We start from the raw sequence: 23771 nt of genomic DNA, 5'->3' as shown, positions 1-23771 counted from the left end.
TGGGGACCCAAGTTGATAGCATTCTCTCATTTGACAACCACGTGGCCAAAGTGGTTAGAAAAACATTTTATATAGCCCACCTAATCATGAAGGGATTCACATCTAGATCAAGGGAGGTCATCGTGCCTCTCTACTCATCCCTCATCAGGCCCATAATTGAGTATAATGCCCCTTTTGGGATGTACCTTACCAGACACCTGCAGCAACTGGAAAGACCCCAAAAGTACCTCACCCAGAGGATCAAAGGGCTCAAACAGATGCCATATGCTGCCCGGTTAAAGAAACTCCAGCTCTACTCAGTGGCATACCGCCTGTTCAGAGGAGATCTGTGCCTGACGTATAAAGCCATGTCCAACCCGGAATTAATGGACATGCTGCACCTCAGAAAATCCAAATCCCATCGAGCTACGCGCTCGAGAGACTTGAACCTCAGCACTGAAATAAATAGGACATGCTGGAGGGACAGATTCATAACCCAGAGGCTCCCTTCACTCTGGAATAAAATCCCAGTCCAGGTTAGGCAGAGTCCCTCATTGACTCTCTTCAAGAGGAATCTTGATGAGTGGATGGGAGATCGTAGGTTTACCCCGGGTATCACTTCTGTGTGACTGTTAGATAGATGCATAGTATACTAACCTCGAAAAAGGGCATAGCAAAATAAATTTAAAATGGGTGGCGAAAGCCAAACACATTCTGGCTAGGCTTATAAATGCCCTAGGGCAGATAGCCTAGTATGAACCTATGAACCTATGAATGCACCTAGTGGAGCCATACGGCATACAGATGTCCATGGAGGCAAGCTGGGGAACAAAAAGCGAGAGAGCCAGTAAGTGGGAAAGACAAAATGCCAACAGAAAGTTGTATTGAGACAACAAGGGTACCAAACTGCCATAAGAGGTTATATCCTATCTTAGTGAATGGGAAGGAGACCATGGCTAAGAGAGAAACAGCCTCTGACATACCCACTGGGAAGCCTGCAATGGTTACAGAGAAGCACTACCTGCCTGGGCAATCTGTTCCAGTCAGAGGTTTGGGGGAAGGACCCCATTCCAAACACCTTTGGCTAGGGTTCTCCTTGACTGGGAGGGTGGAAAAAGAAGCCAGCAAGTAGGTGTGTTTGAGGATACCTCTTCAGATGTCTTGATAGAGAATGATTTTGATAATGCAGTACCATGTATTCATGCAGTTACACGCAGTCACGCTTAGAGACAAGCATCTGGGTCTGGTAGCCTAGGGGACACCAAGACAGACCACACACTTGCAGCCAGGATGGGTGAGGTGGTTACTTCAGGGAGGGAGCTACCCTGGTAGCAGTGAGACTGAATGCAAACCACAGCTGCTTGTGAGTACTGATGGGCCTTTGGACAGAGTGACTGCAAAGGCAGAGGTGAGTAATAGTTCCCAGGCTGACAGTGAGGCACCACTGTCAGAGGATGCCAGACTTCCTGTGGAAGGGGAGCTGGGAAGGGTTACAAAGAGTTGAGACAGGCTCAACTCTCAGCCCCTACTGAGACAGGTAGCTAGTGAGGCACCCAATTCTCAAGGGAAGGGGGGATCTGTATACTGGGACAAAGAGTTACTGTATAGAGTGTGGACCACTGAGGTAGGGCTAGAAGGTGAAAGAATACAGCAGTTGGTAGTGCCTACGGCCTACCGTCTGGCGCTTCTAGCCATAGCCCAACATATTACCTTTGCGGGTCATATGGACATAAAACATACCAAGAGATATATTATGCAGAACTTCTATTGGCCTGCAATTTCCTGAGATGCAACAGGGTACTGCAGGACCTGTGATCAGTGCCAAACGGTAGGCAAGGCAGGAGACAAGGTAAAAGCTCCTTTGATGCCTTTGCCTATGACTGATAACCATTTCAAAGGGTAGCCATGGATATTGTGGGGCCTCTGAGCACCCAAAGTTCCACAGGGAAAAAGTACATCCTAGTGGTAGTAGATCATGCTACACGATACCCTGAAGCAGTGGATTTGTCCTCTATTGAGGCTGACAAGGTGGCAAATGCTTTGTTAGACATTTTCAGCAGAGTAGGTTTCCCAAAAAAAATACTGACTGACCGAGGTGCCAATTTCATGTCAGACCTGCTTGCTTGACTGTGGAAGTCCTGTGGGGTGAAGCACATGATGACCACCCCCTACCATCCCCAGACTAACAGTCTTGTTGAGAGGTTAAACTCTACAATCAAGTCCATGCTATGGGCACTTGCAGACCAGTTTAAGAGGGAGTGACAAATATTTGCCCCATATGTTTGCTTACAAAGAGGTTCTCCAGGAATCCACAGGTTTTTCACCCTTTGAGTTGCTGTATGGGCATACGGTGAGAGGACCTCTAGATTTAATTCGAGATAAGTGGGAAGGCGAGTGTGAGTCTCACAAGGAGTCTGTTGTGGCACATATGTCCTACACCTCAGGACAAGCCTCAGGGAACTCATGGACTTGGCCCAGGAGAACCTGGCAGAAGCCCAACAGTAGAAAAAGGTCTGGTATGATAGGAATGCTCGAGCTAGAGAGAGTGTGCTGTAGGGCAGCAGGTAACTATTCTCATTCCTGTCAGACACAACAAGCTGTCAGTAGCTTGGTAGGGACCCTACTAGGTGGTAAAAAAGGTAAGCAATGTTAACTACATGGTAGAACTGCTAGGCAGGGGCACAAGTTGTACCATGTTAACATGATGAAACCTTACCATGATAGGGAGGCCCTTGTGCTGAGTACTTGCCGTGGACTGCATGAGTAGTTTGAGGGAGATCTGGTGACTGATCTCCGAGCAGTGTTACAGGAGTATGAGGACATGTTCACTGGGAAACCCAGGTGCACCCACATGGTGCAGCACCATGTGGATACAGACCCCAAAGGCCTATTAGACAGGGCCCTTATAAGGTGCCTGAGAGAGTCAGACTCTGAAGGAGGAAATGCAGGAGATGTTGGAATTAGGGGTAATTCAAGAGACCAACAGTCCCTAGGCCTCCCCAGAGGTGCTGGTGTCAAAGAAGGATGGCAGCACCAGGTTCTGTGTGGACTACAGTTAATTAAATAATCACACAGTCAGATGCTTACCCCATGCCTAGGACAGATGAGACCCTAGAGCAGCTGGGTGGGGCCAAGTATCTTACCACCACTGATCTTACCAAGGGTTACTGGCAGGGGCTCTTGACTCCCAGTGCTAGAGAGAGGTCAGCCTTTATGACTCCTTTTGGCTTGTATGAGTTCACAAAGATGCACTTTGGGATGAAACATGCCACAGCGACTTTCCAGAGGCTGGTAGATTATATCCTCGCAGGAGGGTTTGTCCTTGCTTACCTAGATGACATTGCCATCTACAGCCATTCCTGGTAAGAGCACCTTCAGCATGTCAGGGAGGTGATGGACAGAATACAGAGGGCAGGGCTGACCATTAAAGCCCAGCAAATGTCAGGTGGGTATGGCAGAGGTCTCCTACCTGGGACATAGAGTGGGGAGTGGTAAGAGCAGGCCAGAACCTGCCAAAGTGGAAGCCATTCAGGCATGGCCTGCACCTGTTACCAAAATGCAGGTGAGGGCATTCTTGGGGACAGCAAGGTACTACAAAAAATTTGTCCCCAGTTATAGTACCATAGCTGCTCCCCTCACAGACCTGACAAAGAAAAACAGGCCAGATAAGGTAGTGTGGACCACAGCATGTGAGCAGGCAATCCAGAAGCTTAAAAAAACTTTGGGAGGATCCCCTGTATTAGCCAGTCCAGATTACAGCAAAGAATTTGTTGTGCAGGTGGATACTTCAAACCATGGGGTGGGGGGCTGTACTTAGCCAGATTTCCTCAGAAGGTGAGGAGCACCCAGTGGTTTATCTCGGTCGTAGGCTTCAACGCAAGAAGGAATGCTATGGAACTGTAGAAAAGGAATGTCTAGCCATAGTGTGGGCACTACAGAAACTTCAGTCTGATATGTATGGATGAAAATTCACTACAGTTACAGATCACAATCCCCCAACATGGTTACACCGAGCCAGCCAGCAAAATGCTAAGCTGCGAAAATGGAGTCTAGGGTTGCAAGCATGTGTGTCAGTGCTGCACTGCAGTGGGATTAGCAATGCCAACGCTTGAGTTCTCACGGGGGGGGGGGGGGGGGGTATGTGAAGGCTGCCAGCCTAGCTAGACAGAATTTTGTAGATAATTCCGTATCATTGTAAATATGAATATAATCCACAGGCTTGTCCTCTTAAATGTAAGAAAATGATGTTAAATGTTGAACTTCAAAAAATGTAAAGTACAGTTTTGTACCTACCATAAATGTAGATGTCCGAACAGGATAGCATCTGCAGTCATAACAAATGGGTTGTCCTGTTGTCAGGCAGCCCTTCGGTCGGCCGGATTCCAAAGTCTGGGTCCGGCTTTGGCTGATGTCGCACTTCACCCGACGTCATCTCTGCTGGTCTCCGGGTATAAAGGCATCAGCCGACGCCATTTTCCTCAGTGTTTCTTGCCCCAGATGCCAGTTGCCCTCTTGGAAAGCTAAATTTTGGATAAATGCCAATGTTTCCAAAAAAGTAGAAGGCAAACACAAAAAATAAGCATGTATGTACATATATACAAACAAATACACCATAAGAGACTCCCCAGCTAGCTATTAGGAGGGTAAATACCCTAGGAGTACCACAGAGGGAAGGAGGGTGGGTAATCCTGACTGCAGATGCTATCCTGTTCGGACATCTACATTTATGGTAGGTACAAAACTGTACTATGTCCTTCAAGGATGCATCTGCAGTCATAACAAATGGGTAGAATACCATAGCCAAACTAGGGGTGGAGGAAGAAAAATTATGGTGTAGTTAGGATCCCTTGCAGTACAGCAGTGGCAAACCCTGCTCGGGATCTAGAGTACAGAGGTAAATTATAATGCTTGGCAAATGTATGCACGGAGGTCCAAGTAGCCGCCTCAATAATGTCCTTGGTTGCCACTCCTCGTAAGAAAGCTGTGGTAGTGGCTGTAGCCCTTGTAGAATGAGGTCTTATGTTCTGTGGAATTGGTTTTCCATGGTAGGAGTAACAGAATCTTATGCAATTTCCTATCCATTTGGAGATTGTCTGTTTGGAAATTGCTTTTCCTTCCCTTCCTGTTGCATAGGCTACTAAAAGCTGGTCAGTTTTTCTGTTACCTTTGGTTCTGTCCAGGTAGTAGCGTAACTGTCTATGTACATCCAAGGTATGCAGCAGTCTTTCCCCTGTTCTGTGGATTGGGAAAGAAGGTAGGTAGGTGGATTGCCTGGTTTAAAGACACTCTGGATACCACCTTAGGCATAAATGTAGGATTAGTTCTCATGGACACCCTATCTTGATGGAAGATTAGGAAGGGTTGCACTGCCATTAAGGCCTGTAGTTCCGAAACCCTCCTTGCTGAAGTAATTGCCAGTAGGAAAGCAGTTTTCCATGATAGGTGTTGCAGATCTGCTGTTGCTGCTGGTTCAAACGGAGGGAGTGTCAATTTTTCTAGCACAAAGTTCAAGTCCCATGCTGGTAATGGTGGTTTCCTAGGAGGTTTTACATTCTTGATCCCTCTGAGGAACTGCCTGAGTAGAGGATGTGAAAAGACAGGTGGATCGAAGCTGTATTCTGCTGAAATAGCTGATGCATGTATCTTGATGGAGGAACAGGACAGGCCTGTATGTAGAAGCTCTGCCAAGTACTCCAGGATGTTAGCAATATCTATGTTCGACACATCTTTTCCTCTTTCAGTACTCCAAATGACAAACCTTTTCCATTTTCCTGCATAGTTCCTTCTTGTTGAAGGTCTGCAGGCTTCAAGGATAATGTCTTTAACCCTTTGGGATAGGTCTGGGTTAGTTGCTGCTATGTGATGTTCCAGGCAGTCAGTTGCAAGGTTTTTAGGTTTGGATGCATGATGTTGTAGTTGTTCTGAGTTAACATCAAAGGCATCAGGGGTATTGACCACATTCTCCCCCGAGACATGCTCCTCAGCAATGGGTACCAGTGTTGTCTTGGCCAATTCAGAGCTATCAGGATTATCCTTGGACATTCCTCTTTGATTTTCAGTAGTACCTTGTGCATCAAAGGAAGAGGTGGAAATGCATATGCTGTCAGGCCTTTCCAACTGAAGGATAGAGAGTCCACCTTCCATGCAAGTGGGTGGTATGTCCTTGTGCAGAATTTTTTGAGCTGGTGATTGAGTGGGGATGCGAATAGGTCTATTTGTGGCATTCCCCATTTCTTTGTGATGGCCTTGAAGATGTCCGGGTGTAGCATCCATTCGTGAGCATCCAAGGTGGTTCTGCTTAACATGTCTGCTAGGGTGTTTTCTTTTCCCGGCACAAATATTGCCTGTAACTGGATGTTGTAGCTCAGAGCCAGATTCCAAAGGTCCAGAGTCATTCTGCATAGGGGGTATGAATGAGTGCCTCCCTGTTTGTTGATGTACCACATGACTGTGGTGTTGTCTGTCCTTATCATTAAATGGCCTTCTTTGAGGAATGGTCTGAATTTCTGGATTGCTAGTTTTACTGCCAGCATTTCTTTTTGGTTTATGTGCAGGTGCAGCTGGTCTTGAGTCCACAATCCTTGTATGCATTTGTCCAACATGTGCGCCCCCCAGCCTAGGTCTGAGGCGTCCGTTGTGATGGTTTGGCTTGCTTGAAAGTTGTGGAAGGGTAAGCCTGGGTTTGACTGGCATGCTTGAGCCCACCATAGGAACTCCTGTTTCAGGCATGGGATTAGTGGGATTTCGGTTTCTAAGCTGTGCCTGTGTTGAGACCATAAATTCTTTAGGTACCACTGTAGCTTTCTCATATGCAGTCTGGCATGTGGGACCAAGATTATGCATGATGCCATGAAGCCCAAGGCCTGCAGTACTTTTCTTGCTGTTAGTTTGTTCTGCTTTGTTAATGCCAAGAAGTAAAGAGGGAGTTGTTTGTTTTTCTGCAGTTAGGAATGCCATTTGTTTTACTGTGTCCAATTCCGCACCCAAGAATGTTCTTGTTTGGGATGGTATCAGTCTTGACTTTTGTAAATTGACTGTGTATCCCAGGGCTTGTAGTAAGCAAATGACTCTTTGTAAATCTGTTGTCAGCTTGCTTTTGTTGTCCGCTTGTAACAGGCAGTCGTCCAGGTATGGATAAATTTGGATTCCCTGTAGTCTGCAGTGAGCGATTACTGATGCCAGGCATTTTGTGAATACTCTGGGCGCAGTAGATAAGCCAAAGGGTAATGCTGAGAATTGATAATGCTCTGATCCTGCAAGAAATCTGAGGTATCTTCTGCAATTTGGTCGTATGGGGACGTGCAGGTATGCCTCCTTGAGATCTAGAGTTACCAGCCAACACTCCTTGCCCAGCATGGGAAGAAGTTGCTGTAGGGTCAGCATTTTGAATTTTGGGACAATGATGTATGTGTTTAAGATGGACAGGTCGAGAATAGGTCTCCAACTTTTCTCTTTTCTTGGTACTAGGAAGAGTCTGGAGTAGAATCCTTTGCCCTGTTCTGTTATTGGTACTCTTTCCACAGCTCTCATCTTTGCTAATTCCGCTATCTGCTTTAGAGCTTCTGTTTTTTGATTTGGAGGTAGGTTTGGCATTCCTCTTTTTACTGGTAAGGTGTGGAAGTGGAACCTGTAGCCTTGGTCTATGGTTTGCAAAATCCACTTGTCTTTTGTGATATAGTGTCAATTTTTCAAAAATAAGGCTAACTTTCCGCCTAAAGGTGCTGCTATTTGCTCCCTGGTAGGCGGTGTCAGAGCCAAGTCACTGTGATTGTCCTGTTGCAGTGGCAGTGGTTGTGTCTGTGCCTCGGTTATTGCCTTGCCACTGTCGTCCTCTGTAGGCACCTCCTCTGGATTGATTTCTGCCTCTAGAGCGTCTATTCCTGCCTCTTTGGGATTTTGAGGAGTCTGGAAAGGACCAATTTTTGGCAGGCCAGTTCCTGCTAAACCTTGGGGCTGAACCTGTAAGAAATCCTTAACTGTTTGTACAGATTTTGCCTTCTCTTCCATTATCTTCATTACTTGCTGAGCAGGTGTACCAAATAGACTGGCCTTATCCATAGGAGCATCTAACAGCTTTGCTTTAACATGATCCGTAAGACCTGTTCTTTCAACCATGCATGCCTTCTTATCACTGTGCCAGTCATGGCTGATCTAAATGAAGCCTCCAGTGCATCATAGCCACATTTTAAAGAATGGTTACTAACCTGTTGGATGTTATTCACCATTTCTAATACATATTTCTTATCTAAGGAGTCATCAGAGGACAGCTTCTTAGTTAACTGATCAAGCATAAACTCTTGGTATTGGATCATATGAAACTGACAGTTTAAAGCTCTAGCTGAGAGAGTAGCAGAGGTGTAAACTTTTTTCCCCCATCTCTCTAAGGACCTGGATTCCCTTTCAGAAGGAATAGGGTTTTTTGCTGAGGTCAAGGCTACTGCCTTAGGCCCCTGGGATATAGTCTCAGGATCTGCAAGTGGGGCCTTGTATAGGTGGTGATGAGTGTCTGGCACCCTGTAAAATCTATCTGGTTTGGCAGGGGCTGGAGGTAAAGAATCAGGAGCAGTGCAAACATCATTAAATGCATCATCCACAACAGGCAGTACAGGAGGTATAGCTAAGGGCCTATGTTGTGGTAAGTGCAATAATGTCCTAAGCCTTTTTCTTGAATCTGAGAAATCTTGTCCCTGCCACTGGAATTGTTCTCTCATGGCATGTAAGGTTTCCCCAAAGGAAAATTCCTCTGGTGGAGAGGCAGCTGGAATGGATTCTTCAGCATCGGAATCTTCATAAGTAGAAAAAGGAGCCTCTGGCTGGTCTGTAATGTCTGAGTCATCCGCAGAATCATCAGAGGACACTGGCTCGGGGGGCTCTGCTCTAGGTCTCTTTTCTGGGGGCTGAGAGGCCCTGTCTGGGTGAAATTGGGATCCCCTAATTAAGGATATTAAATCCTCTGCCAGAGTAAGCATTTGTGAACTAAAAGTGGGCCTGTGTGAGGGGGGCTTAACAGGCACTGATTTAACAGATTTGGCTGCTTTAGCCCTGGCAAAGGCCTTAATAGACATGGCTGCAGGAGGCCTAGCAGCACCACGTGCTGGGGTAGAGACATCCAAAGGGATGGTGTCTGATAAATCACTAGGAACCACAATAGTAGGCAAAACTTCTGATGCCGATTCAACTAAGGTAGCAGGAGCCTCAGTAGTAGTCATGGATTCGGCTGAAGATTGATCGGTTTTCTCGGTTTCGGCAGAAACCGAGACACTCATGCTTGCTTAACCGTGGTTTCGGCCGAAACCGCGGACCGCGAGTGTCGGTCTTTTCTTTGCGTTTTAACAATTTGGGTAGTCGGAGGATCCGACGGCATAATGTACGCAAAATCTGAGTCGAAAAACTGTTCAGCAAACTCCGACCGACGCCTAAGCGTCGTCGGTTGAAGGAAGCACAGGCCGAACAGGCTGCTACGTCGTGGTCTGGGCCTAAGCAAGGCAGGCAGTAAGAGTGGAAATCTTTATGAGGTATTTGTTTCCCACAAGTTAAACAGTTATTGACTTTTTCTGACATCGGCTGAGGCAAGAAAGAGTCCCCAACAGGGTACTTAGCTTTTAGAAGTCTTCGAAGTAGTATTCGGTAGTAGTAATCTCTGGATCTGACCGACCGGCACTTGCGAACAGCTTCTGCTTGGCCACGCGCAAGAAAGACGGAGGAAAATGGCGTCGGCTGATGCCTTTATACCCGAAGACCAGCAGAGATGACGTCGGGTGAAGTGCGACATCAGCCGAAGCCGGACCCAGACTTTGGAATCCGGCCGACCGAAGGGCTGCCTGACGACAGGACAACCCATTTGTTATGACTGCAGATGCATCCTTGAAGGACATCCACAGTGCATTCTACTGGAAGAAAGCAAATAAGTCAATCATTGTAGGACCTGTTTGATCTCAAAGCTTGGAGACAACGTCTCAACTGATGAATTCCTTCTACTGTTTTGAGACTAGAGTTAATTGCTAGATTTTACATATATGATGTCTTTTATTGCTGCAGTTTCCTGGCCAGGTGCAATATCGAAGAAATGTTAAAACTCAGAGTTTCTGTTAGCCTGGGAACCAGAGAAGAATGATGTAATCTAAAATGAGTCAGCAGTGATAGATTACCAATTTCAGAGATCTAAGAGAAAAAGAGAGGGCATTTTTGGATGTCTTCAGAACTGACCACTCAACCAGTACTCTGCCTTTGCTCTATATGTAAGTTTATTTAGAAATGTGACTGCTCTTAGTTAGATAGGAATTTAGTCGGATTTAGTCTAGCTGTTTTCTACATTTATGTCAGACTATTCTACTGTACTATTTTAAGCATTTTCCTGTTATTTATGAACTCTTAACTAGCAATCTGTTGAATTGAGATGTGTCTTGTGTTTTTATTAATTATTATTAAATATTTTTTAAACCTTTCAACTGTGGCTGTTTTGTGCAGAGATAATTTAAGCAGTAGAATACATTGCATGTATATAGTGATACGGTACAAAGCCACTCTAAATGAGCCTTGCTGTTCGTCTCACTTACTAATGGGATAATAATATTGCAAAGTAATAAATGGACACCCTTTGGTAAGGGCCTTCAGCCGATAAGAGTAGTTGGTGGCAATGATTACTACCTTATAGCCTGGCAGGAGAGGGCATAGCTGGAGAACCCGTACCAGCCTTCCCCAGGAGAGACAGAGAGAGAGACAGAGACAGAGAGACAGAGAGAGAGACAGAGAGAGAGACAGAGAGAGAGACAGAGAGAGAGAGAGAGAGACAGAGAGAGAGACAGAGAGAGAGAGAGAGAGAGACAGAGAGAGACAGAGAGAGAGACAGTGAGTGAGTGAGTGAGAGCGCTACTTGGGCAGGGACACAAAGCACTGGTTGGACAGAGAGGGCACTGGAGGTTTGGCTTGACTACTCACCTGATATCTGTACCCTATAAAGCTGTGTGCCAGTGGGGAGTTATTGGGGATCTGGAGAGAAAGGGAGAAACCAGCCCCAGACGGACTGTGATCTCTGTGTGCTCTTAAGGGAAATGGTACTTTACTGTGTGTGTTTTTGTTACCACTCTCAATGTGGACGCCCCTCACTGGTGTTAGTGGTGAGGACTGAGGCTCTTTGATTACTGGGCTAGTGCACGAGTGTCACATCAGTACTAAGTTTAGCCTTCAAAAATATTCCATACTGTTTTTAATTGCATTTTGTCATGTTTTACTGCCAATTCTTCATCAATTCCCAAATATTTACAAACTCCCTCCTTCTCAAGTTACTTCATTGTCAAGTTTAAGAATCAAATTAGGTTGAAAGAGAATGGGACAGCAATGCACAAAAGGAACAATGACAGGATATTCATATGGCTCCAGAGTCCACAAAATTTGCATGGATGTGCTTGTACAGGTATTTTTACACCCCAAGTAAACTTCAGAGATTTTGTCCCCCACAGGTACACAAACTGTTGGAAGTGTAGTGAGAAAGAGTAAAGTTCTCGAGAAAAAAATATTTGGGAAAGCAATGAGTTGGTAGATTTTTAAAAAAAACCCTGCAAGATATTTGTCAGAAATGCTGGGGGTATAAATTACTGTAAAGAAAGAAACCATTCTTGAAATGGGAATATACCTCTCAACCTCTTAGACCAAGAAATCTGGACAAATCCATAAATAATAATGAGGGGATAAAGGCACCAAAATTGGGACAGTTGAAATATTGCTCTTACAAACTTAGAAAGTTGATAGAACAACAGGTTTTGAATCGATATGCATTTTCTGAAGTGTATAAAGGCTGAAATTCAAATCTATCATTTTCGGACTTCAGCCCTCAATGATTTCTAGTGATTTGCCAGAAAAACACAACTTTGACAAAATCACGAAGCAAAAATCTGGACATTCTGCTAAAATCTGTACAATTGAGAGGTATGGAAATAGAAACTGAACCCCCTATACATAAGATGCTGCTAGCTAGACAAAAGAAATTACCAGGAAATGGAAATCAAAATCTAAACAAGCTGTAACAAAACTACTGAATCTTGTAAAGGTAACAGAATATCTGGAGATGGCAGCTTTACAAAAAGGGAAGGAGGAAGCTAAATAGCAAAAGAATCTGTGAGGTCAATATACCCAGAAAAATGTTCAGAACTGAAATTTTAGAAAAGGCAGGACTTTAGCAATGTAATATTAAAATAAATATGTATTATATACGAGAAATAAAATCTGGGATGCCCAGTTCTCTCTCTTGTAAATGTAGATGCACCCAATGTCACTGTAAAACCTGCAAAGTTAATGAAGATGTTAAAAAAAAAAAAAAAAAATGTTCACTTAGTTTCCCATCTGGTTACTTGCTGCTAGTACCTCTGTTCCTTTGCAGACTTTCACCCTGGCATAAATAATGCCCAAGAAAAGCTACAGGGGGCATCTACGGCAGCTACGGTTATGTTAAGTTTACTTACATGGCTGTACTAATGTTCATGATCTTGATTTCTGTTGCAGTAGCCTTAGCTATATGGGTAGGTAACCCTAGCTTACTACATTTAAGAGGTGGGAGAGAAGGGTCTAGGAGCCCCCCGGAGAATGGTCCTGGCAAAGCCTGATCTAGACCTAGAAAAATAATAAAAAGACTAATGCCTTGCAAGCATATGTATAGGAGGACTAAGCTAACACTTCTAAAATATGTCTGCAATCGACCTCTTTCCAAAAAGCAATAAATGATGTCAAGGCCCTTGTAAAGTGGGCGTTGACCTTGTCTGGAATAGTCTTGTTATGGTGAGCGTAAGAACAGATAATAGCCTTAGATGACCATTTGGAAACAGTTTGTTTTGACATGGATTTTCCATTCTTAACTTCACACGAAATGAATGCTTGATACAAAGATCTGAAAGATTTCGTTTTGTCAAGACAGTGCTAGAGTTGTCTATGGATATCAAAGATACGGAGTCTTCTTTCTTCCTCATTTTTAGGATCAGGAAAGAAAACAGCGAGAGAGATAGTTTGGCTTAACGGAAACTTGGATTCTGCTTTAGGCGTAAAGACCAATTCTCAAAGAAATTGTCACTAGAAAATGAGAGAAAGGTGACTAGCCATAAAGCTTACAACTCATATACTCTTCTTGCAGAGGTGAGAGCAAACAGTAAAACAGTTTCCACGTTAAGAACCTGCATCAGCAGATTAGCTAAGCAAGGGTTAGCTTCTGTAACAAAATTAATATCCCAAGAAGGGGCCACAAGTTTTCTTAGAGGCTTCTTAAGTAAAACCCCTATCAAAAACATTATGACATGACAATTCACTGAAAGTGGAGGATCCATGGGTACACACCCTAAAACAGCTGATAAATGAACTTTGGAGGAAAAAAAGGCTGCAGGATAGTGACTCTCACAAACAGAAACACTAGCCCACAGTGAGTTCTGGTGATGTTGGCATCAACCAGAAAACCTTTTACATTTGTTAGTGTATGATTTTCAATTAGCAGGCACTGTCTCCATCAGTACCTGTGGCACACCCTCAGTAAACAGGTGCCTAAAGGGAATTAAGAGCAAACAGCCTATCATTCTGAAAGGAGCTATGACTACAGTTTGACACTATGAACACTCCTGGTGCAGTGGACAGTCCAATGAGCAAGGCAGAGATCCAATAATGTGATCCAGACCCATAAAACCTTAAGGAAATGATTCTAGCCATCCCATAGACAGCTTGGGGAAATCCTCCCACAGTGATCTGCAACCTTGGTGAATGATCTTCAGAACCCATTTGTCTGAAACTACCTCTTGCAAAGAGAAAACTGGAGTTTCAGATTTGCAGGAAGGGAAAAGGGGCTGCTGGGGTGGGGGGGTGGTAAGCAGACAGCGTCCCTTAACCATGCCATCTTGGGATGGTCCTTGTTTGGGGGGGTCTCAATTCATTTTGCTGCCCCCCCCCACAAATTTCTTCTTAAACATCTGTTTACCCGCATTTCGTTGAGACTGAATTTTTTTTTTTGGGGGGGGGGGGTTGCCAAAACTGGATGAGGAGATATAGAATTACCCAAAAAATTTGGAAAAGGAAAGCTAAATATCAACTTACCACTTTCACCACACTTTTTCATACCCAGTATCACTTAAAATATAGCAATACCCAGACATTACAAAATGCTGCTGCCAAAATCAGAATACAGCTTACCCTTACCTTTGGTACACTCAGCCCAAAACAAGTACTACCTTCAATCACAGTAAAAAGGATATGCAGGTTCATTATCCTTAGTGGGTCCAAGAGAACACTCCAAAAAGCAAACGGTCAAATACTGACCAAGGCTACTCGGCTGTTAAACTGTCTAAACACCAGCTCACAAACTGCATCACAGATGCACCAGTTATTCCCCTCACACATACGCAAAATGCGAAAATGTTTCTCCAAAGCAAAAGGGGAAGAGGTTTTCACAAAGCTTGCACCAGCAACTTGGAACTATTTCCCACAAAATATGAAAAAATGAAAAATTTAAGCACACTTAAAAACTTGCTAATTCTGAGCAATGAATATTCAGTGTTGCTATTTTGATACTTGCTAAAAACCTAACAACAAAAAGTAGATAAAGCGATCACACACAGCAAACCTTAGGATAAATCACACCAACCTCCACCCACTAAAAACGTGAAAGCAGAATGCACATTATATGTTGAACTGATCCAAAGATGAGGCAGCAGGATTCTGTACAGAACTCATCCCTCACTAGACCCATTGGTATGTACCTCACAAGACATCAACAACTGGAAAGACCGCAGAAATACCTCACTAAAAGAATCACAGGCCTAAAGCAGATGCCCTATGCTGACCATCTAAAAAAACTCCAGCTATACTCTGTGGCATATCGTCTACTTAAAGAAGATATCTGCTCAACATACAAGGCCATGTCAAACCCTAAGCTAATGGACATGCTCCATTTAAAGAAATCCCAATCCCTCAGAACCACATGCTCCAGGGATCTAAACCTTAACATCACAATGAACAAAACATGCTGGAGAGATAGGTTCCTGACCCAGAGACTCCCCATACTCTGGAACAGACTGCCCATACATGTCAAGCAGAGCGCCTCCTTGGCCCTCTTCAAAAGGAAACTTGACAACTGGATGGAAGATAGGAAATTCACCCCGGGGATCACGTCAGTCGCCTTGCTAGACAGGGGTCCAGGGAAGTAAATATTGTGGGAAGAAATATCCAGGGAATTGTTATGGCTAGGCTTGTATTAGCCCTAGGGCCGATAGCCTAGTACCAACCTATGAAGATAGCAGCACGGTACATCTGTCTAGAACGGATCCCAAGATGAGTGCACAGCAGGACAGAGGTGTAAAACCGATCCCCAAATGTACTGAAGTGGCTGGTGTCAATACACATCAAAGAACCAGCAGAACACCTACATTTCTCCCTTCCCCAAGCAATGTTTTCAGATTACAATCCCAAACCAGAGATACCCATTTAAATTACTACAAACAGTCATCCCCTGCAGAAGTAAACCCATTCTCAATTAGTGCTTAAACTACCACCTCTGTCCTGACAACAACATGTTCGGCAGCTCTAACACTGAGCCGTGCTACTTACCCGTTAATCACCACAAACAATCTGCTGTGTGGGAGGGGCACAGTTTTTTAGGTTGCTCTACTTCAGTGTCTCCCATTCTGCTTAATGCACACCCAGATGTGGTCCATAAATAGTTGACAAGGTAATGACCTCCTCTGTGGTGTACTCATATAATGCACACCCAGCTGTGGTCCATAAATAGTTGACAAGGTAATGACCTCCTCTGTGGTGTACTCACATATTGCACACCCAGCTGTGCCCCATAAATAGTTGACAAGGTAATGACCTCCTCTGTGGTGTACTCACATAATGCACACCCAGCTGTGCTCCATAAATAGTTGACAAGGTAATGACCTCTGTGGTGTGCTCACATAATGCACACCCAGCTGTGCTCCATAAATAGTTGACAAGGTAATGACCTCCTCTGTGGTGTACTCACATAATGCACACCCAGCTGTGCTCCATAAATAGTTGACAAGGTAATGACCTCCCTCTGTGGTGTACTCACATATTGCACACCCAGCTGTGCTCCATAAATAGTTGACAAGGTAATGACCTCCTCTGTGGTGTACTCACATAATGCACACCCAGCTGTGCTCCATAAATAGTTGACAAGGTAATGACCTCTGTGGTGTGCTCACATAATGCACACCCAGCTGTGCTCCATAAATAGTTGACAAGGTAATGACCTCCTCTGTGGTGTACTCACATAATGCACACCCAGCTGTGCTCCATAAATAGTTGACAAGGTAATGACCTCCTCTGTGGTGTACTCACATAATGCACACCCAGCTGTGGTCCATAAATAGTTGACAAGGTAATGACCTCCTCTGTGGTGTACTCACATAATGCACACCCAGCTGCGGTCCATAAATAGTTGACAAGGTAATGACCTCCTCTGTGGTGTACTCACATAATGCACACCCAGCTGTGGTCCATAAATAGTTGACAAGGTAATGACCTCCTCTGTGGTGTACTCACATAATGCACACCCAGCTGTGGTCCATCAATAGTTGACAAGGTAATGACCTCCTCTGTGGTGTACTCACATAATGCACACCCAGCTGTGGTCCATAAATAGTTGACAAGGTAATGACCTCCTCTGTGGTGTACTCACATAATGCACACCCAGCTGTGGTCCATAAATAGTTGACAAGGTAATGACCTCCTCTGTGGTGTACTCACATAATGCACACCCAGCTGTGGTCCATAAATAGTTGACAAGGTAATGACCTCCTCTGTGGTGTACTCACATAATGCACACTCAGCTGTGGTCCATAAATAGTTGACAAGGTAATGACCTCCTTTGTGGTGTACTCACATAATGCTGAAGACTGGAAGGTATCTTGAATCCAGCATTATTTGGGAAGTTTGGCTAACTTTGTAAGGGTCTTGTGCTCATAATTGTATGATATACCCATGAACCTATGAATGTCTCCCATCTTGCCAAGTAGCATCCTTGGTCATCCCAATGCCATCTGACTGCTTTAAGTTCTCCCTAGGGCAGTGTCCATGCACAGAACAAAGCTTTAACAGTGCCTGTCTGCCAATTCTTCAATACCACTTCCTGCTTTGTTAGGATGAGCTGCAATTGCCACACTGGAAAATACCCGTGCAGAAATCACCATCTTCATCTTCAAAGCAATGCACGAAACCCACTTACAGGTAAGTGCCATGCACCCACAGGTATTTGCATTAAAGTAAACGTAATATACACGTTCGTTTTCAATTAGAAAAAATAAATAGCACAACTACAGATGCATTCTCCCCATAACATCTCTGTTCTTCTACAAATACCACCCAGTTATTACAAGTCCTATACACTTTCCTCGCTGAGATAAGGTTACTACATTGAAGTTCACTTCTTAAAAAGCAGGTGAAACGGAAAATAACTCATTAAGTCTATGAAAAAGCTTGTAATTGCAACTATCCACATTAAAAGCAACAACTCTTAAGTTTGAGGGGTAAAGGAAAAGCAAACCATTTTCGACAGTGCTGCAAAAATACAAATTATATACAGCAACAATGACAAACTTTCACAAAAACAAGCATGCAACACTACAAAGAAGGAGAGATGGAGAAGTCATAAAAACAGCAAAAGCAGCAAAAAAAGGAGCAAAGTATGGAAACCAATGGAGTGGCCAGTTCCAAGGTACCACAAAGAAAATCTGATTGCGCAATCAGGGAATAGGCGGGAAGACATATTAAGAAAGGTAGTACCCAGTCCTCACTTTATATGTGCTGAACCCAAAGGGCAGGATCTTACCAAATACTGTCAATTTTTTACTCCCTTCATAAAATGCACATTGAAACTAACTTCTCCCCATAATAAAGATATTAGTGAGTAATATCACAAGCAAAAAAGGACACACCTTACAATCCGTTAACACCATAAAACATGACATCAACAGGCAGCTTGACCCAAACTGCTCAATACTACAAGAAATAAAATGGCTACTCACCTCAACTGTGCAACGAGGACTCACAAAGAACTGATGGAATTCATCTGGGCTGAACTCCCCAAAGATGTACTGCAAACGAGAGAAAAAATACATCAGCTCACAGGTAAACAGACCACAATAGTCACACCTGTATAAAATCAAGCACTGAAGCCACAACCACTAAGGGGGGAAAAAGCCACAAACACCAAAATTAACATTAGCAGCACTTAGAAAAGATGCCCTCTAAACCAACTCACCATACTGAAACAAAGGTTTCTGGTGGCATTAAATAAAAGAAAGCCTTGTGTGAATTCTGGTAGGGATGACAATGGCAGGCCTGCTTGCAGATCAAACTTCTTGAATACTTACACAACCCATCAGTGACTACATATCTCATCTCTTACTTGCCAACTCCAAGTGTTCTGTACCAACAGATAATTTACACAGTAAAAGTAAATAGTACAGATATTGATTTCTATTAATAATACCTACCAAAAATGAAATGAATGGACTTGTCATTAGCCCAAATATAAAGTCCAGTCTACTTACATTAACTTCAGTCTTGTGCAACCAAAAATCCTACACAGCCTCGACACCTCTCCCCTTCCCCATAAGTTCTCTGCAATCATGCAGCCCCCTCTCGTTATGTTCACATTAAGTGAAAAGTTACACTACTTAAAAAGAGAGACTGCCATTATGACAGCTCTATTACATATGAATTCTGAATTAGACTGGTAAACTAATCACCAAAGATATATGGAAAAAGTCACCGCAAAATTCCATACGTTCTTCTGCTGGCCCTGTGCAGAGATTCATACAGTACTTTAGTACATGTGGTATGATTGGAGATAAACATTAAAACTTCCAATTTACTCTGTGAATCAATGGTGCTGAGGCAATAAAAAAATATTAAGTCATCAGTAATCGAAACAAAGACTGCAGACTAGCTGTGATCAGTTCTCACTATACACACAATTCTCAACTTCCACAAGAGTTTCAAATTGCAAAATACTGACAGTCTGTGACAAAGAATCCTCTGGTTAATTCACAGACATGCTACTCCAACACAGCAATCAGAAAGGCAGAACTTACTGAAGTACTTCACAATTTACCTGCTTGAAAGGCAGTCGTCTCACAGGCACTGTGTCAAGCCATGACAAATGTAGGTCACTACTTAAAACAGAGAACACCAAACTGCTAACAGAGAAAAAGGGATGGAAACTAAAAGGGGGAAAAAATCTACAAACACTCCACAATAGTTCCTTTCCAAAATATACCACTATAACAGTCATAGAATGAGGACCAAGCCAGGCCTGCAACCCTCATAAGTCAGCAACTGAAAAGGGCCCAGCATGTAGCAGATGCAACACCAAGCATGGTGCTGCAGTGCATGACTGCTACCACGCAGTTCACTCAGTAACTGAAATCAGACTTCAGCTCACTATATGTGCAGAGTTTCCATGTTAGCCTCAAGTCGCATCTCCAGATACTCCAGTTTTTAATACACATATTAACATCCTACCTTCTATGAGAAACTAGTCTTCCTCTTCTGCAATTTCAGGATACCAAAAGCCCTCCATAACACAACCCTTTGTATCACTTAATCTAATCAGCAAAGATTCAGTTTCAATTTCTTCTATCACAGCATCTTCTCAACTGTGAAATCTCCTGCATTACTGTTTTTTCTTACACATTAGTCTTTGAATACTTACAGTACATTTAAAAAGTCAGGTATTGCAAATCATAAAGGTCATTTTCAACCTGTCCAGTCTTATCCACGGATTCACGCAGGGGAACATTCCTGGTCTTCGTTCATCCTCAATGCATTCTCCTTCCAAATCCTCCTTAAAAATCTCATTAAAGCAAATGGATTGAGTACTTACCACTATGGTAACCAACAGCAAAAACTTTCCAGAATGGGCTAGCGTTAATACTCTTTGCCCCATTATCCAGCCAAAAGTCAAGCAACTACAAGCAAGACACCTGTAACACCATTAAGGGGGTAAATAGCTTAAAAAACTTGCAAATGATCCTATAGCAAACGCCTGTCTGACAGCTGCCACTCCCTGGTTAAAAACAAACAGTAAATCATAAAGGACACCAACTGGGGTTATGCTGAATTTGGGCCCTGTACCCAAATGGCTAATAAATATTCCAACATTTGCTCTAAAAATGGATCCAGTTTTTTTTTTTTTTTTTTACATTAACTAACGGCAAGATGAACACCAGTAGTTTCTGGCCTTCTGACTTGCAGGGAAAGACTGTGGGAAATTTCAGATAGTTTTAAATCTCCAAACGACAATATGCTAAAAACAAAAGCGGTTAGTGTTGTCAGGGGTGATCCCCAAGACTGTGCACCATCATTGCGCAGTAGGTTCCTTTGGGCAATTAGAGAGTAAGATGAAACAACCACTCCTGCAGACTGCATGGGGCACATGCTGGCAGAAACAAAGTAGACATACAATATATACTTGGTTGTCAGATTTGGTTTGTAGTCAAGCACTAAACAAACCACCCTATCTTCAAAACGCAAACAGAGGCAACGTGCAACCAGCCTACACTGAACTCACTTCACACTACCTGCAAATGACGAGCAGGGAGTGACAATCTCTGAGCTGACTGGATACTTCAAACCAAACGGCCAAGCAGGAGCAGCTCACCGTACACAAACTTCCAAGGCTAGTGATGAAACAGAACAGCAATTGGGCCATAAAAGTACAACCTCTTTAAAAGGGAGCAAAACAACGACCAGAGATGTAGAAAGGGGGAGACACTAGTAAACAAAAAACTGCCACCGTTAAGGTATGACGTCAGACCTGGGGGGGGGGGGGCATGGGGGCACCACCAAGAGAGGCAGATAAGCTAGATGCTAAATAATTTTACAAGCCCAAGAGATGTGGCAAAATTCTGCATGATGTTCAATTTCGTGGAAAAGTTTTTTCTGTGTCCAGAGTTTTGTGCACTTTTTTGGTCTGCATAATACAAGGAATAGAAAATGCTCAGAAATGGGGAAAACAATTCTGATAAGACAGTTTTCAGTAGACAAAAAGACATACTCAAATTTCCATGTTCAAGAAGCAGAACACGTGAGAAAATTCTTCAAAACATATAAAAAGATTTTGCCCCTGAGAAAAAGTGCCCACAGCGAAGTGAACACTCATACAGCAATGAAGTGAGGACTCCCTCCGGAGATGACCTTGGCTACAGTTAGATCTTCCACAGTTTGTGGCAGCATTACAGATAAATGGAAGCTAAGCGTTCCACAGACACGCATGCACAGTAGTTAACATGGTCACAGGTTCTCAGCCAGACTGGCAGGGAATAGCTAGGTTAACAGCCTGTCTTGGCAGTGTGTGTTGATTTTTGATACTGATCACACACATTACTGTCTGCATGTCTGTACAATAAAACAAGATAACAGACAGATGCACAAAACAAAGGGAAACTCACATTAACTAACTTCCCTGAGGTTACTAACCTCTAAAGTGTACAACAGTCCATTTTAGAGAAGAAAGAAAAAAAAAGCTCAGTGTTACACTCCACTTAAGGTCTGGTGTTGCAAGATTCTCTGAAGAAAGTAACCGATAATGGACCACTCAGAATAAAAACCCTCACTAGGCACACAAACATGAACCACATTCAGACAGCTGGGAACTTTTTTTTAGTTTCCATTTGGAGAACAACACACGCTTATATACACACATCTAATTTTGAAGCTTGAAGTTTAAAAACTTGGAACTGCAAATGGTAGAGACCATAATCAAAGTTTTGAAACTTTGAAATTGTAATAAAATAATTTATTTATTTATTTTCACATTTTTGCAGGAAGACAAGCCCCCTACAAACCCCAACACCTCCTGCTAAATAAATAAACCAACACAGAAATCGTAGTATAGTGAGGGAAAATTGTAAATTTCCTGTTCTGCTCTGTATGGCGATCTCCATTCAAAACGTTAGGAGTTTCAAAACTTCCATCTTACGGTCTCAACAACTTGCAGTTCGAAGTTTTGAAACTACGGGCTTGTGAAAGGAATCCACAGACACAACTACTTTTGGCAGGTGATCTTCATGTTAGAAAGTGGAAGAAGAAAGAGGGGTTACTAGTACCGCATGTTGTGAAAACTGATTAAATACAACTCTATCTGCAGAATTTAAGACATCAAGCAAATACATTACCCAACTCTTTCTTTGCACGCAAGTATACAGAAATGATTTAGTAACCAAACAAGCAGCAGCATCAATTCACAGAAAACTTGTACTTGTCAGCTACAAATCTTAGTTCTGACAGCTCAGTTCTTTTTTTTTTTTTTTTTTTTTTTTTGAGGAGGGCACATGGATCTTTGTTCTCAATTACTTCTGCTAAAGCCAAACTCAAGAGTTTTTCAGTAAGTGAATTTCCAAATAAATATCGTTATGCTTCTGAATTTGTTTTTCTTGCCAATGGTTACCAAAGAATTGAGTTAACCTTCAGTTGTTATAGGAACTCTTTATGCTTCTCTAATGTATGAATATACATATACACACATGCTATTTACAAATATACATATACACACACGCTATTTACAAATATACATATACACACATGCTATTTACAAATATACATATACATACACACTATTTACAAATATACATATACACACATGCTATTTACAAATATACATATACACACGCTATTTACAAATATACATATACACACACGCTATTCACAAATATACATATACATACACATGCTATTTACAAATATACACTCACACGTGTGTGCATTGTATATTATGTATGTTTAAAATACACATCTACATATAAGTATATGCATGTACATATATATATATATATATTTACATATACATATACACACACATATACATATACAAACACACATTTTTTAGTCTGTAAAAATACTGATATGTATATATCATGTGTTTGCATTTCTGCTTTCTCTCTCAAACATTCTTGTATAACTGATTCTGACCACATTTTTTATTCAAATGTTTGACTCTCTGTAAATTTTTTTTTTTTGGGAGCTTTTCTCCTTGGGTCTCCACTGAAAATGGGCCAAAAGCCCAATATGTGTATATATATATATATATATACATATATATATATATATATATGGGTTTGTACACTGCGATGGTGGTTCTGCGGTAGCATTGTCACCTCACAGTAAGATGTCCTGTTCAATTCTCAGCTAGAGCGTCTTCTGTGTGGAGACATACGTGAATGGGCGTACCTTCGTTGAAGGTTGTGCGTCAGGGCCAGCAACTCGGCACGTAAAAATCTACTGCCAATCATTAGCGGACCGGAGTTCCGTTGTGGCAACCCCTAACCGGGAAAAGCCAAAAGACACAAGACATATATGTATAGGTTTACTGTTGATGACATGTCCAAAGATGGAAAACTCGAAATACAAATGTTCGACAATAGCTCAATGTTCTAAAGTTTATATTAGCGAATGCACTGTGCATTTGCTAATATAAATTCAAAGAACTGTACAGAGATCGTGGTAAAGTGCGGTTTGGGAAATTCATCTCTTTCATCACTTAAGTGCAGTCTCTGAGTTGGAATATAAAGTTTGTAGGGGGTGTGGGGGGCTGGGGGGTGTAAGAGGGCTTGCCCCCCCCCTGCAAAAAACTTGATGTTGGGTATAGGAGTTTACTTTTAGTGATCTCCTACATGGACATCACGTGATGTGTTCGGAAACCATGTAAAATCTGCTGAATTGCGACTTCTTTTTGACTTTCGAGTTTTGGTTTTGATATGCCGAGCGCAAATTTTGACATTCAAATTGATAGTGTGTGTGTG

At 42.8% G+C, this 23771-nt stretch overlaps 1 protein-coding gene across 2 annotated transcripts in view; it reads right to left on the bottom strand.

Moving 5' to 3' along the window:
* USP10 (ubiquitin specific peptidase 10) overlaps positions 1-23771 on the bottom strand; it is an 864697-nt gene that overhangs the window by 734431 nt on the left and 106495 nt on the right. For both annotated transcript variants that reach the window (XM_044082060.1, XM_044082061.1), the window contains exon 2: positions 17994-18062. In XM_044082060.1, the coding sequence (XP_043937995.1) occupies positions 17994-18062 (69 nt within the window). The remainder of the gene's footprint in view (positions 1-17993; positions 18063-23771) is intronic.

The sequence above is a fragment of the Protopterus annectens genome, chromosome 8.part1 (genome assembly GCF_019279795.1).
Source record: "Protopterus annectens isolate FY-2018-M chromosome 8.part1, PAN1.0, whole genome shotgun sequence".
Taxonomy (NCBI): domain Eukaryota; kingdom Metazoa; phylum Chordata; order Ceratodontiformes; family Protopteridae; genus Protopterus; species Protopterus annectens.
The sequence above is the reverse complement of the archived record's forward strand: the minus strand, read 5'-3'. Positions and strand labels throughout refer to the sequence as shown.